Source organism: Primulina tabacum, chromosome 17 (assembly GCF_025594145.1).
Source record: "Primulina tabacum isolate GXHZ01 chromosome 17, ASM2559414v2, whole genome shotgun sequence".
Classification (NCBI taxonomy): Eukaryota; Viridiplantae; Streptophyta; class Magnoliopsida; order Lamiales; family Gesneriaceae; genus Primulina; species Primulina tabacum.
In genome coordinates, this window is record NC_134566.1 from 11,101,400 (window position 1) to 11,116,749 (window position 15,350).

Sequence of the window (15,350 nt, forward strand, 5' to 3'; positions counted from 1 at the left end):
ACACGCTACAACTCTTCGTTGTCTCTTTTCTGGAGAGTGCCAACCACTCGATCTCTCTGCTTTAACTCAATCTCTTCAGTCTGAATCAACCCTTTGTGTATGTCTTTTGCATCTGTAGATTTTGCTTTCAGGTATGCGGATATGAACTTTTCTATGTGTATATATACGTGTGTGTGTGTATTCCCATTGCTTGAAACTTAATCAAGTTTGTGACATACAGTGCAAAAATTCGTTAACTTGGCTGTCTAGTTTCTTTTGGTATGCTGAATGCTGAATTATCTGGGTTTTGATGTGGGAAACTTGGTTTCTATTTTCTTGGTGCAAGGGGAAAAGGATGTGTTTTTTGAATGGCGGGAAGTTTAGTTAGTGGGATGCTAGGTTCAGTGCGTGTGGATTAGGATTCATTCTAGATTTGTTGTTCTATTTTATAGTTGTGAACTGTAATCAATGATTATTTTATGGTCTTCCCGGACCGTGTCAGTTTATTTGTTTATCATTGTTGATTTTGTTACTGAAACATTGTCTATAGTGTTCATGTTTGCTGATCGACTATTAGTCCTGTACCTTGATTGTTTGTTTTTCTGATTAAAGGTTACAGTGAAAAGGCATCAGCGCATTGTTTGGAGCTTAAGGTTTTGACTTTTTGAGGTGGGATTTCAGATTTTCATGGGTTGAACTCGAGAATCATGGATAGTTTCAGAGACGACACCGAAGAATCTCGTTTTTTTTGATGCTCTGGAGCATATTTCACCAGAATCTGATTTTGAATCTGATTTTAAAAGTTGGGACTATGATGTGTGGATTGGTACTCCTCAAAGTGTTAGAGATCGGCGTACCAAATTTATTAAATGGATGGAATTGTGGGCAGATGAATTTGGAGGAGAAAATTCTGTACATACATATGGTAACAGTGAAAGTGGTGTTTTTAGGGAAGATGGTAGGAGGAATAAGGAGGATGGTGGGTATGTGCTAAGAACTTCCAGTATTGTAGAAGAAATTTCTTCTAACGGTCCTTCGTCATCAAGTCAGAACATGGATGGTTTGGAATCAAAACGTGGAATGGATTTAAGTGAATGTAGGAATGGGGAGATTGAGAATGTTTCCGTATTTTCTTCTTCGGTTCAGAAAATTGTTCAAAATGAAGCCGAAGCTAATGAATATGCACCAAGAACGATGAGTAAATTGAGGGATAGGTGGTGGTGTAAACTACGTTTGATAAACTGTATGATGAGTGGGAATGTTGAAGATGATAATATCGAATCGAGTAGCTTTAGCCAAGTTCATGGCACAAGGGTCCGGAGGGTCAATGTTCGCCATAGTCAAAAAAGGTTGAAGGAACTCTCAGCCCTTTTCTCAGGACAAGAGATTCAGGCGCACAAGGGGTCAATATTGATAATGAAATTTAGTCTTGACGGACAATATATAGCCAGTGGCGGTGAAGATAAGCTTGTTAAGGTCTGGCAAGTAGTGGAAGATGAAAGATTGGGTGTGATGGACATTCCAGATGTGGATCCGTCATGCATGTATTTCTCGATGAATCAACTTTCTGAACAGAGACCTCTTGTGGTGGGGAAAGATGAAATGAAATCGAAACCTTGGCAGAAGACGACGGATTCAGCATGTATTGTCTTGCCGCCTAAGATTTTCCGAATAATAGAGACACCGTTGCATGTGTTTCAAGGACACAGTGGGGAGATCTTGGATCTTTCATGGTCGCAGAATAATGTATGAACAGATTGTGTAACTTATTCTGATATTTTCTAAAACTTGTTACAGTGAAATTAAGCAATAGTTTCTCCTTTTGTGCTTGCAGTGTCTTCTTTCATCGTCCGTTGATAAAACTGTTCGTTTGTGGCGGCTTGGAGTCGATCAGTGCCTCAAGGTCTTCCAGCATAGTGATTATGGTACAACTGAATCCTTAATATCTCGATGCTGTTATGACTAGTAATCATTACTAATTTATGGGATGAAAAAAAAGTGGAATAGATTTCTTCCATAAAGTTCCTTATTATTTTTCTTTTTCCTGAAAACCAATGTAACACATGCAGTGACCTGCATTCAGTTTAATCCTGTGAATGATGATTACTTCGTCAGTGGTTCGATAGATGGAATTGTTCGAATTTGGGCAATCGATGATTGTCAAGTTGTCGACTGGACTGAAACAAGGGACATAATCACTGCTATTTCTTTTCGCCCAGACGGAAAGGTCTGTTCTTGCTTCTCATTTACATGCTATAGCAATGGCTTTAAATTTTGTGAGGCGGATTTATTTCATTACTTGTTCTATAGGCTGGTGTTGTCGGCTCGATCGCCGGCATGTGCTACTTTTTTAACATATCAGGTAATTTTTGTTGAAATCTTGGACAAGATTAGATATTTGGATTTGAAATCTTGGCTATCTTTAGTGAAACACGAAATTAACGAATTTCAATAATTAGTCAAATAATACCTGTTCGAATTTTGTGCATCAGATAATCACTTGCGATTGGAATCTCAAATGTGTTTGAACACTAAGAAGAAATCATCTCCCTGTAAAAGGATAACTGGCTTTCAGGTTACTCTGTCAGTTGCTTTGATAAGAATGCCATCTTGATTCCTGTATTTGTCATGAGTATATTAGAAGATGCAAAAAAATCTTTCTGATTTTTTTTTATTGGAGGTGCAGTTTTTACTGCAAGATTGGAGCACCGTGTTGGTCACTTCTGCTGATTCATGTGTCAGAATTATTAATGGGATGGATTTAATCGCAAAGTATAAAGGTACATAAATGCGTATTTTTAGTAGCGTAAAATCATATGCAACATGGAAGTGCTTGTTATTGTATGATATTCTTTTTTGGACCTTGTATCATCCCAAAACTCTATAATCGTGATTTCATTAATCTCCAGGCCTTCGAAGTGCAGGGAATCATATTTCTGCTTCATTTACTTCAGATGGGAAACATATCATCTCAGCATGTGATGATTCAAATGTTTATATTTGGAACTACATTGGTCGGAAAGATTCAAAAGCCAATTATAGATCATTTGAGTGTTTTTCCTCTGATGCCTCTGTTGCCATACCTTGGCCTGGCTCAAGAATCGTGAACTCAGGGGAAACATTGAAGTCAAAAAAACCCTCCGACAGCTCAATTCAGTCGTTGCCATTATCGCCATTCACCCATTGCTCGTTATGTCAAGATTTTATCCTAGACTCTGGCTCAAAAGGATCCGCGACTTGGCCAGAAGAAAAACTCCCCCCATCAAATTTGAATCTCGGGGCATATACTTCTTCAATGAGTAAGTCTCAGCACAAACTTTTCAAGACTTCTTGCCAGAGTTTAAAGAATTCTCACGCTTGGGGTCTAGTTATAGTTACCGGAGACTGGGATGGACGAATTAGATCATTTTACAATTACGGTTTACCTGCACCCCTGTAAGACAAGGAGACAAAAACTATTGAGGAAAGGGATATATGTTCACTTACAGAATGCAGCACTTACAAATGATCCAGCTCCTCGTGATGTGACTGGACTTTAATGCAAGCTAGGCTGGCACATGTAGGTATCCTTGGCGGTATTGAAGGCGACCCGACCCAGTCCTTTATAATGCTGCATGTTGAAGGTAGTTTGACTGACTGATTGGGACCTAGGTGCAAACGAGCTGAATATCGCTCAAATTTTCGCGCAATTTTGATTCAAAAGTAATCATCGAGTTTTATCAAACAAAAATTTAAATTATAGCTCGAGTTTGTGAGCTAATTTGATTTTTAAATATATTTTAAAATTTCAATAATTATTTTGAAGTTTGCGGGGGGGCTCGAATTCGTGTAAAAAAATATATTTGATATGGAGGAGTTCGGATTTGCGTCTGGAGTATTGGCCCTTCAGTTGTCAACGAAGTTGCATCAATGGAAATGTGGCATCTAGTAATACATAACCAAGGAGTTTTTGCCTTGTAGATGTTCGCGGTTCCATTCACTCGGTTTCATACTTGAAATGTTAGTCGGATCACGGTTGATGAAGTTGATCCAATGCCCTCCTAACATCTCTACAATTTATTCATCGATGTGGACTCGAGAGTGAATGAGGTGATGGTTGATTTTGTTTGAATACATACGGTAGGGAATACCATGTTTTTAGTTTGTCGAATGGTCTGAATCATTCTGAGTTATTATTATCCGCCATTTTTTAGCTCGGAAAAGGCCATTTTCTGTTGAATCTACGGCTTCAGATGCCGTTTATTGCGCAAGATTCGTGCTTTCGACAAGAACCGAACTGAGATGGTAAAAGTTAAAAAGTTCAAGATCGAGGAACATGTTTATGTACAGGTTTGAGTAGTTTCTTGGTGTATAGATTTTACATTTTTCAAGAAATAATAACTACTGTGCTGCATAGAAGAACTTGCAAAATCTTTATAGCCATTTTTTTTGGAAATGGTATGTATAGTGATTCGCCTACTGCCTACCTTTTTTGTCCGACTTCAGACCTTATAATTGTTTTCAAAATTAGTGGAATGAAATTTTCTTGATATAATAATAATTATTAATGTTGTTTTGTTTAATGTTGTTTTGTTATGACAAGACTCGAGTTCAATTCTATGTTTGTTGTGTACATTATTTATTTAAAATAAAGTATATGATGTACTAATTATGTTGATTAATTGAGATTTTGAAATGGGAAAAATGATATGATTGGTGGACTGGACGGATAAATCAAGAAATAGATAAATTGAATAGACCATAAAATAAGTTCGTGAGTGAATGTTAAATACATTAAGCTTCACATAGGTAGAATGTGTGTGTTCAGAAACTGAATCAAATTAAACCACATGGTTTTATCAGTTTCAGACAATTACGGTTTGGACACATTAATATAAAAAAATCGTCGTAATAAAAAAATTTGTGTGATTTTTTTTCGATATATGAATATTTTATTTGATTTTTAGTTTTTTATTATATTATTAGTGAGTTTTGTAACAATTTAGTTACGTCTAAACTTTATTTATTTAATATTTTAACCCAAGTAAACATAATTATAACCTTAAAATGTAGGTTTTTTTTTTTTTTTTTTTTGTAAATTACAAAACTTTATAAAAGTATTTTAATATATATTTAAGTAATTACTTATAATCATTCTGGTCAACTATTCAATAAAATGATCATTCAAATTTTATCATATGTAATTATTGCTTTTTCCATATTATAATATTGTATGTACTAATTAATTATTAAACACAAAATTTAAAATTAGTTATCCGAATCAGACAAAACAAAAATTAATGGTCTGGCTTGGTTTGATTATAAAAATTTCATAGTTTTGTTTGAAATTTTGTAAAATCTATGTAATATAGTTTGGTTCGAATTTTTATCCCTTTCGACCGAGGGCGTCGACTATGAGACCTGTTGTGGTGGGTGGGGATGATAAAAATGGATGCAATTTCATATGTGATATAATTAATTTTAACTTGACAATACTTAGGTCTTTTATGTGCTAAATGCTAATATGATAATTAACCAAAGGTTAATCTACCAAAATATGTTTTCAAAATGCTCTTTTATTGGGCTTTTAAAGTTCTTAAAAAAAAATATAAAAAAAAGTAACAAATAAAATAATGTGATTGTAGGTTTCCATTTCAACTTTACTTCAAAAATAAAAATGATTATCTTTTATTTATCATTCAAAACATAAAAGCTATTTTTAAAATAGAAAAAACTGAAAAATTAATAATAATAAAACTTGTAATTAATAAATTATTTGGTATAAAAACTAAATCACCATTTGACCATTGCACTACAATGGAACCCAAAGACCAGAAACAGGCCCCCGCAATCGACCTAGTCACGTCCGGCAACTCGCCGGAGTTTACTCGTTTCAGCTACGCGTTGACTCATTCCTCCGTCATCGGCCTCGACGCAGAGTGGAAGCCTAATCGCAGCGCCTCCACCTACCCCACCGTTTCTCTGCTCCAAATTGCTTGCCGCCTCATTAGCTCCTCAGATTCCGACGCGCTACAGGTTTTTCTGGTCGATCTTCAGGAAATTCAGCTTCTGTCGGTGTATGAATTGTTGAAGAACGTGTTTGTATCACCGAGTGCTATAAAGCTGGGATTCAGATTTAAGCAGGATTTGGTGTTCTTGTCCTATACGTTTTGTCAGCGTGGGTGTGAACCTGGTTTTGACAGAGTAAGTTTTTCTATTCGTTTTAGCTTTGGTTGTTTGTTCAGATGTTGATGATCGAACTATTGTTTAGTATGTAGCATTTTGATGAATTTTGGCTGGTAGAAAATTTTGACGTGTTAGTTAGGATGATCAGTTATCATTGATTCAAGAGTTTACATAAGTTTTCAATTTTCTTTAATCTGCACTTCTGTTGCGCTTGATTTTCATTCCTCAAAGTGTAGGAAGATCGTAAACTTCATTTTTCTTTAGTTTCTGCATTTAAGAAGATTGATTTTCTAATTGGAATTTTCAGTTATATTGAGAACAGGAAGATTGTGGAAGGAGTTCACACATTTCCGGTTTTTCCCGGGAATCATTGGTCTTTATTACGAGCTGCATGAAATGTTAATACATGTGTACAATTTAGGTTAAGTTACACACAGATTTATATTCTCAATCTCTTCTTCAATGGAGTTCTGTTACATGCAATATGAAAAGATGTATGCATTCTCGATATTTGTTTTCTTAGTCGAATTGCAATTGTCATGTTCTCAATCTTAAAAAGTGCCGAACTTGATGGATGAAAACCTGTGGGATAGTGAGGATTTTCAACTCTCTATATTATGAGATGCAATAAGTAGAACTATGGAAAAAAGTTAATCTCTCTGTTTTTTATTGCAAAATTGGTGTAGAGTTTGATTGATGTTTCCAAATTATGATTCATTATATATGCATGATTGGTAGAAACATCAAGCACTGCTTACAATTTCACATCTTTGCAATTTTCGCTCGCCTTATATTACAATCACACTCATGTGCACAGAGAAGGTTCAGTTAGATTAAGTTGCTTTATTGTATTTGTTTTTTGTGTGTTTTTTGCCTTCTGGTGGCTGTATATATTGGCATCGGCACTAGAAGTATTCTGACTTAGTATAAAGGTTTGAACTTTATGCTTATTCTATGCCCAATTTTTGGATTCAAACACACTGTGATAAAAGAAAGTCTAGAGTTAACTGTTTTCCGGACTTGCTTTTGTCAATTTTTCTGTTGAGTTGAACCTCTTATTGATATTACAGAAGTGCAGAGTTTACCGTTTGATTGTTTTTCTGACATACTTTTGTCAAATTTTCTCGGTTAGGTTGAACCTTTCATTGACATTACGGCCATATACAACTATTTACGACCCAAAGTACCCGGACAAAGGGTACCAAAACAACATAAGAGCTTAGCAACAGTCTGCGAGGAAGTTTTGGGTATTTTGCTGTCAAAGGTGTGCATCCTATGAATTATTAAGTGCCCAATTTCAGCTGATGACAACTGGTGAAAGTATTTAATTATTGCTCTCAAAAGTTATATTTCTGAAATGGATTTTAAAATTGTATATATATATTGTATCAGGAACTTCAGTGTAGTGACTGGTCTAAGCGTCCTTTGACAGAAGAGCAGAAGATATATGCGGCTGCAGATGCTCATTGTTTGGTTGAGATATTTAATGTCTTCCAAGCCAAGGTTGTTAGAGAAGGTTTGATGTTCTTTAAATGACCATTTGAAAGGTCGCCTTTTAGTTTAGTTAAAGTTTTCGGGTTTAATATCCTTTGTTTGCCGTATTACATCTGCATGCACCAGGTACCATTAGTTCTGAGCATATTACCTTAAAGCGAGTGCTTTGATGGATGTTCTTTGCAGCTAACAATGGTGAAAATTGCAATAAACACAGGCCATCTGTTTTAGATCCTGGGTTGAAGATCTTTGAGACGTCTGATGATTGTAGTCTGGTGAGAAGTATTAAATATATTGAAGCTTCAGATGTGGTCCGCACAACTGTGCCAGAATTGTGTGGCAGCATAGAGACAACTAAGAAGGTGGATTCCTCGAATTCATATAAAATCAACAAAGAAGTGGATAACACCCTCTCGTGGATAGTTAGGAAGTACGGTGACAGAATCTTGTTAAAGGATTCCGATGGAAAGCCCAAAATTTCGAAAAAGAAAACCAAAAAGTCTTCTACAGTACTGGAGTGCAAGCAAAAGACCCTGGAAGTAGTAGACAGCTGGCATGACCCCTCTCCATGGGATCCCTCCTTGGGCGGTGACGGATCCCCTAAGTTTTTATGTGATGTGATGGTATGTTTATCAGATAATGGTTAAAGATAAACTTCCGTTGCAAGATTTTCTTTGGCTGAAATTTATGTAGCTTAGGGGTTTTATTTTTCAAATATTTGATAGCTGGTTATATGAAATAGATGAATCTTCTATCTTGGTTCCCTCAGGTTGAAGGCTTGGCGAAGCATTTGCGGTGTGTTGGGGTAGATGCTGCAGTTCCATATTCGAAGAGACCCGATGCCAGGTAACCTTTATAATCAATTTTCTTTAGGTGGTATATTTATTTTTGTGACAAACTATTAAGAGTTAGTATCTTATTAGTTTAAATCTTGAAATGACGGAAGCTTGATTAACTAATTTGGAACTAAATTTCTTCAGAGATTTGATAGATCAAGCACTAAAAGAGAAGCGAGTGCTCTTAACCAGAGATGCCAAACTTTTCAGACATGAATATTTGATAAAAAACCAACTATACAAGGTGAAGAGTCTCCTTAAAAATGAACAGCTTCTTGAGGTAAATGGTTCGGATTATCACATTTTCTGTTCTTCATCTCTTATTTATGCTCCTTGTACTGCTTTAACTTACTTTTTTCTGTTGCTTAAAATCCCTCCCTGCAGAAGGAAAAAAAATCATATCAGCTAACTAATAAATCATACTATGTTAATTTGAATTGAAAATTTGAAATGGTGCAGGTCATAGAAACATTTCAACTTAAAATATCTGAAGATCAGCTAATGACAAGGTGCACTAAATGCAATGGGAGGTTCATCCAAAAGCCACTGACAACTGAAGAAGCTATTGAGGCATCCAAGGGATTTCAAGTGATTCCTAACTGCTTGTTCAACAAAAATATCGAGTTTTGGAAGTGCATGGACTGCCATCAACTTTACTGGGAGGTAGCCCTCATCTGATTAACTTCCTGGCTCCTGCTTTGTTTTTTCACTTCTCTCTGAAATATCATACACCATTTGCGTTCATCCTGGAGAATAGCTAGCTAACCAAACTTCTGCAATCTCACTGCATTTTCCATACACAACGGAGATTTATTCTGGTGGATATAAACTGATACTTGTCAGCACAAATAAATTGAGGCCCTTTCTTTCTCCCATTTGTTTCCTCCTCCTCAATTCCCATTTCTGCTAGACTTGTTGGCGAGTCATGCTAAAACCTTTTCATACAATTTTTTTGCAGGGGACACAGTATCACAATGCAATACAGAAGTTTATGGACGTTTGCAAGCTAAACGAGTAAACTCGAGGCCAATGGATTTGGCAATTGGAAAATCCTAAAGAAAAAGGTAGGAGTGCTGTCCTTTGATAGGGAAATATAGTCGTTTATAACTCATACATGTATTTGATACGCTAATGAAGAAACGCATGCCTTGCTTGATTCAACTTAACCCACCAACCAGTAACTTAGAACATCTACACTGTATATATGCATTTCTTTTGTAAAAGTGCAACCAAATAAAGATTTTACTTAATATCCAGTACAAATGCACTATGTTATAATGTATTCATAATTAAATTCAATTTTTAAAATTTTATCAAAATCACTGGAAAGCGTGATATATGTAGCACATCCCCGATGTTTGAGGTAAATTTGTTGACTTATTGCGAACACATGGCATTGTTACTATGATGATGATCATCGAATAATACACTTTGTTGGTCCTCATAATTTAGCTTATATGAGCTATAATTAATCCCATTTACTGATTAAAAGATTGACTGATTGGTTTTATATATATATATATATATATATATATATATATATATATATATATATATATATATATAGTACTCTGAATAGCTTTTGAGTTGAGCTGGCGAAGCACTAACATTTTTAAATGATATTGTTGTGAGGTTTTATTATATGTCACTTGCATAGGACAGCACTATGAAGATGCCCAGTCTTTGAATAAAATATACACAAATTTCAAGCGAGTTGGTGAGTGTTTTCGTCAAATCAACCCACTGAGATTTCCATTTCTAAGGGAACATCTTCTTCTTCTTTTTTATTGTGTTCTGTTTGAAATTTAAATTCAAGTGATTATTATAAATTAATCAAGATTTTGACCAATTAGTAGTCCTAACCTAAAATTCTTTTGTCCTTGTGGTAAAAGTATAAAACGACTTGTTATGTAAAAAAGGTATGTCTACTCTTTTTATCCTTTTGTGTGAAAAAGAGTTTCGTTTTGGGAAAACTGAAAGGGAGGTGATGTGTTTCTTTGTATTATGTTTGGTGGACAGGGTCACAATCTTATATTTTCATAATTGTCTAATTTGTGCAATATTCTACTGATACGGCACCACATACCTTACATTACTTATTTTTGGAATTGCATGTGATGAAAATAGTATATCATATGCACGCCTTGTATGTTTATATATATATATATATATATATATATATATTTCTTTTGTATTTTTATTTTTATGAAAGATCTAGCTTCTTCTTCTTTCTTTTTTTTACCAAGTTATCCCGGGGAGTTATATAAAAATATTTATTTATTTATTTAAAAAATATATTGTTCTCAGTTTTGTTAGATAAGTTATCAAATAAATATTAATAAATTAATTTAAAATAAAGGTGATGATTATAATTATTACGTGGTTGTAGTTACTCTACGGTATATAAATAGTATATATATTATGACTTGAACAAATCAGATGCATTATCGCCAGATTTGTTTATTGTTGTATTGGTTTATGGGATTACTAGTCAGTCCTATGCCCATATTGTTTACATTTTAGAAAAATTATAAACAAAATTTTTATTGATTTTAAGACAAATTGCATATCACACTCACTAACAATTATTTTGGTTTATATAATTATCAATTAAACATTTAATCATATAAATTTTTGGTAATAAAAAAGTTTTAACCTCATAGTTTGGGATGATTGATGGCAACGCACGAAATTAAGGATTGAACGAGTGAGTATTAAGACAAGTGTGACGCATATTGGTGACACATGTCTGACATTTGCCACCGTCCAATCATCTGCGTATCTGAATTGACGGTCGAGATTAGCTCCTTGAAGTGGGACCCAGCATGTAAACGTTTCGTTCTCTCGTTAGCTCCGGCGGGTCCCGTTACCCTCGGCCACGTGGCGCTTTGGTTTTTGACCTTCAGATTCAGTCGTCGTTAAAACTGTTTGGCGGTTAATTTATTAATTAATTTCACTGTTTTGAGTTTACGTGAAGAATATTTTCACAGAATAATAAGCTTTTTTCATTGCACCGTAAAAATTGTTTTTTTTATTAATTATTTTCTGTTTTGGAATATGATTATATATAGGGATGTAAATGAACCAAACCGTTTGTGAGCTATTCGAAGCTCAATTCGATAAAAGCTCGTTTGAGCTCGTTTGATGAGGCTCGTTAAGATAAACGAACCAAGCTCAAGCTCTACGATATTCGGTTCGTTAGCTCGTGAACATGTTCGTTAGTAAATTCATAAGTAATATGTTAGATGAAAAATAATAATTTTGATATTTACTTTATTGATTTAACACATTAATTATGAAATATATAGAAAAATCTATTAAATTATTTTTATTATAATAAATTGACAAATTTTAATAAGAATATTATATTTTTTTCTAAATATATACTTTATTTTTTAATGAATTTAATGAATATTTAAATGTACAATTCATATTTATTGAGCTCGTTTAGATTCGATAAAAACTTGAATAAGCTCGTGAGCCATGAATATATTCGTTAAATAAAGCTCGAGCTCGGCTCGATTATAAATAAACCAAACTCAAACATTCAAGAGTTCGGCTCGGCTCGACTCGATTACATCCCTATAATTATATATGGCCAATTCCATAACTATGTCATCAATTAATTTAAATGGATAAATTAAACCCTCTTAAATATAAATTAAATTATCACTAAATTTCTAAAGAAAATTATAAAAAAGCCCTATGCCATTTTCCGTACTCTACAAACATGCACAAATACATACAATATTTTTAAAAATACCAATCTCAAAAGTTTATTTTACAAATTTACTTGCATACACTCCCCCATTCACACATAAACATATACTTACACATGGTAGACATATATTCATCCATATGGAGTAAAATATTAGCAAGTGGACAAAAACTGATCCTTTCTTTATTTCCCACTACCTTCGGACACTCGATATAGCAATTGGAAGCAAACTCGAGCGCTACCGCCAAACACAAACCCTCCAAGTTCCTTTCTTGCTTTAAATCTCTCTTTCTCTACTCAAAAGTTGCTCTCTTTCTCCCCCTTTTTTCCTTCATCCTCTAGTGCTATGGATACTAATGTTCAGTGGCCACAGGTAAAGCAAACACAAACATCTTTAATTTTCCTTTCTTCAATGATATCATTGCAACCTTTTTTATTTTCTTCTTTCTAGGGTACTTGGGATTTGAAATATTTTGGTTTCTTGTTACTTTCTTGGATGGCCATTTTAATTTAAAAGTCGATAGCTTTACCAGAAGATGAGATGATTTCATCTAACAAACCCCACTTATGCATAATCAATCATCTTTTGCTTGAATTTTTCATCTTTGTTACCTAATGTTTTAATCTGTATGGAAAGTAGTGCTCCCTAGCTAGCTCAATTAAAATTCTCTTTATCTTTTTCCCTTCTCTTTCTCCCTTTTCTCCCCCCATATATTATCTGAAAAGGATTTGATCGGAACAAGAAAAGGTAGTTAATTCTTGTTTCTTTTGTTTGATTAATGATGTTTAGCCTTTTCTTGCTTTATTAGGATTAATTATTCTCTGTTCTTTTTGTTTTTGTTTTTAACACAAAAGATTCATCGATTCATCTTATATTTTTTGGCCATATCTTGCGCTGATGTGTTGTTTTCTTGACACCCTTTTCCCTTTTCGTTCCAATTTTTTTGCATATTTCAAGGGAATTGGAGTTGTGAAACCACAAGTTGATCAGAAGAAGCCAAGGCCTCAAAAGGAACAAGCTATAAATTGCCCTAGATGCAGTTCTACAAACACAAAGTTCTGTTATTACAACAACTACAGTCTCTCTCAGCCAAGGTACTTTTGCAAGACTTGTAGGAGGTACTGGACCGAAGGTGGAACCTTAAGAAATGTTCCAGTTGGTGGAGGATCAAGAAAAAACAAAAGATCTTCTGCTGCTGTGCTTCCTTCCGTAAGTTCTTCCAAGAAATTAGTGGTCCCGAGCCCACCAAAATTTTCACCTCAGAATCCGAAGATCCACGAAGGGCAGGACCTGAATTTAGCTTATAATCCATCCCACTACAATGGATTCGCTGAATTCGTTCCTTTTCCATTCGGAAGTGACGCAAAAAATCTTGAATCTCAAAACCCTAATAACCCTTCTTCGAATCCTTCTTATTTTCCAGTCATGGAGTTTCTTAAGAACGGGATCAGCTCAATGGGATCAGTGGGTTCGTTTATGACAAATATCCCACCAGTTTCTGATAATCCCAACTCAGTTTTTTCATCTGGTGATAACTTTCCCGTGCATGGATTCAAATCAAGCTTGAGTTTTTCATTAGATCGTGGACTAGTTGATCATAATCAAAATGGATATGGGAATCTGCAAGATCACACAAACTCATCGAGGATATCGTTCCCTTTTGAAGAACTGAAGCCTGTTTCTACAAATCATGAGCAATTTGAGCAAGATAGAGAGCAGGCAGAATCAAATGGATACTGGAATGGAATGCTTGCGGAGGGTTCTTGGTGAAAAACTCTACATAGTATAATCTTATTAAAAAAAAAAAACTTTGATCATGAATTTAAACTAAAATTTGGGTGGTTTATTTTGTGCATTGTATTTCTTTATCGTTTGTTTATTTGATCTTCTCCTATTTTTCCCTCTTGCAGTTTGCGAGTGATTTCATTTGTTTTAATTTGCTCTTGACAGTATAATATATATATCAGAACTAACAAACAGTTAGGTTTTGCGTATATATGTGCAATTTTATAGTTTACTTAATTATTAGATTTGCCACTCGCTTTCACACGGTCATGAGTCCTATATATGTACGTATGAAACTTTTTAACATTAAATTGGAAGCAAAAATCGAACCTTTTTTGGAATATTGTTATTCAAACTTTGGCAATACTTTAATTGTTTTTCTTGCATGTATTTATGTAATTAATGGTCCATAGGGCTTAGGCAATCAGTTTCTTGTAATGGTGATGACCATGTCTTCAAATTATTAATTTTTAGTGGTTCAATAAAGATCTTTTGATTAAAGAAAAATGTTAAAGCTAGGTTTAATTAATTTATTGGAGTTACAATAAAGTGAACTTAGTGGGATTGGTGATTTATTATATTACCAAGACTATGTTTTATGATCTTTATTCCCATCGAGAATGAAACAATTGGAGTATTAAAATACACTGATTAGTAATATTGTAGCTAATTAGTTGATTGTATTATATATATGGCTCTTTTTATGCGTAGCCACTCAATATTATATATATAAATATTTGTGTTTTAAATAAATAAATAAATAAATAAAGTAAGATTATTCCAACCATTAAAGCACATCAAAGAAGGATTTATCGAAATAAATACGAATTAATAACTGTTTTTTGGCCAATGTTTCATAAACTTTACGTGGATCATCACATGGTAGAGCTAGCACTTGATGAAAAGAATGCTATATATTGAGCAAGTTATGTTTCCGTTTATGACATGGGGATTGTAGCTAGCGAGCACTAAACTAATATATATGGACGACTTGAAAATGGTTGACAAATTGAGAGGTTGTACTATATTATTCTTTTTTTTTTTTTTTTAATTTTATCGACATCAATTTTTTTGATTCAAGATCATGAGTCACGGCCATTATAACAATTTGCATGTAGAGTACTATTTTTTTTTTTTAAAAAAAAAACATTAATTGATGTTGCACAATTATATTAATAAACAAATTCTTGTTTGGTGTTGGGGTCAATAAATTAACTATATTCAATTTTCAAAGAAATGAACATTATGATTTAAGTGGGTATAAAATTTTCAAAGAAAATTGATCGATGCCACTTACATCCCCATTAACATTAGTTTCCTACGTTTATTCGATGCAATGTGTACCAAAACCTGCCTTGACTTGGCAATAGCA

The 15,350-nt window shown here is 34.0% G+C and overlaps 3 protein-coding genes across 6 annotated transcripts; all 3 read left to right on the forward strand.

Annotated features, from left to right (window-relative positions):
- LOC142531255 (uncharacterized) lies at positions 1 to 4,229 on the forward strand. 4 transcript variants are annotated; one of them, XM_075637349.1, is made up of 8 exons: positions 1 to 131; positions 606 to 1,725; positions 1,814 to 1,904; positions 2,049 to 2,206; positions 2,290 to 2,341; positions 2,472 to 2,554; positions 2,666 to 2,759; positions 2,889 to 4,229. In XM_075637349.1, the coding sequence occupies exons 2-8, from the start codon at positions 853 to 855 to the stop codon at positions 3,416 to 3,418; spliced, it is 1,881 nt and encodes a 626-aa protein (XP_075493464.1). In that variant the 5' UTR covers positions 1 to 131; positions 606 to 852; the 3' UTR covers positions 3,419 to 4,229. The 4 variants fall into 4 exon arrangements, 2 of the variants coding, with proteins under 2 accessions (XP_075493464.1, XP_075493463.1); XM_075637348.1 differs by having other exon boundaries at positions 3 to 131; positions 592 to 1,725; XR_012816239.1 differs by lacking the exon at positions 1 to 131 and having other exon boundaries at positions 231 to 1,725; positions 2,889 to 4,068; positions 4,173 to 4,229.
- Positions 4,230 to 5,760: 1,531 nt separating this feature from the next.
- On the forward strand, positions 5,761 to 9,793 carry LOC142531472 (uncharacterized). The gene is made up of 8 exons (XM_075637601.1): positions 5,761 to 6,162; positions 7,277 to 7,408; positions 7,537 to 7,660; positions 7,825 to 8,261; positions 8,408 to 8,484; positions 8,619 to 8,754; positions 8,934 to 9,137; positions 9,433 to 9,793. The coding sequence occupies exons 1-8, from the start codon at positions 5,776 to 5,778 to the stop codon at positions 9,490 to 9,492; spliced, it is 1,557 nt and encodes a 518-aa protein (XP_075493716.1). The 5' UTR covers positions 5,761 to 5,775; the 3' UTR covers positions 9,493 to 9,793.
- Positions 9,794 to 12,405: 2,612 nt separating this feature from the next.
- On the forward strand, positions 12,406 to 14,092 carry LOC142531959 (dof zinc finger protein DOF4.6-like). The gene is made up of 2 exons (XM_075638245.1): positions 12,406 to 12,565; positions 13,151 to 14,092. The coding sequence occupies exons 1-2, from the start codon at positions 12,539 to 12,541 to the stop codon at positions 13,961 to 13,963; spliced, it is 840 nt and encodes a 279-aa protein (XP_075494360.1). The 5' UTR covers positions 12,406 to 12,538; the 3' UTR covers positions 13,964 to 14,092.
- Positions 14,093 to 15,350: the final 1,258 nt, after the last annotated feature.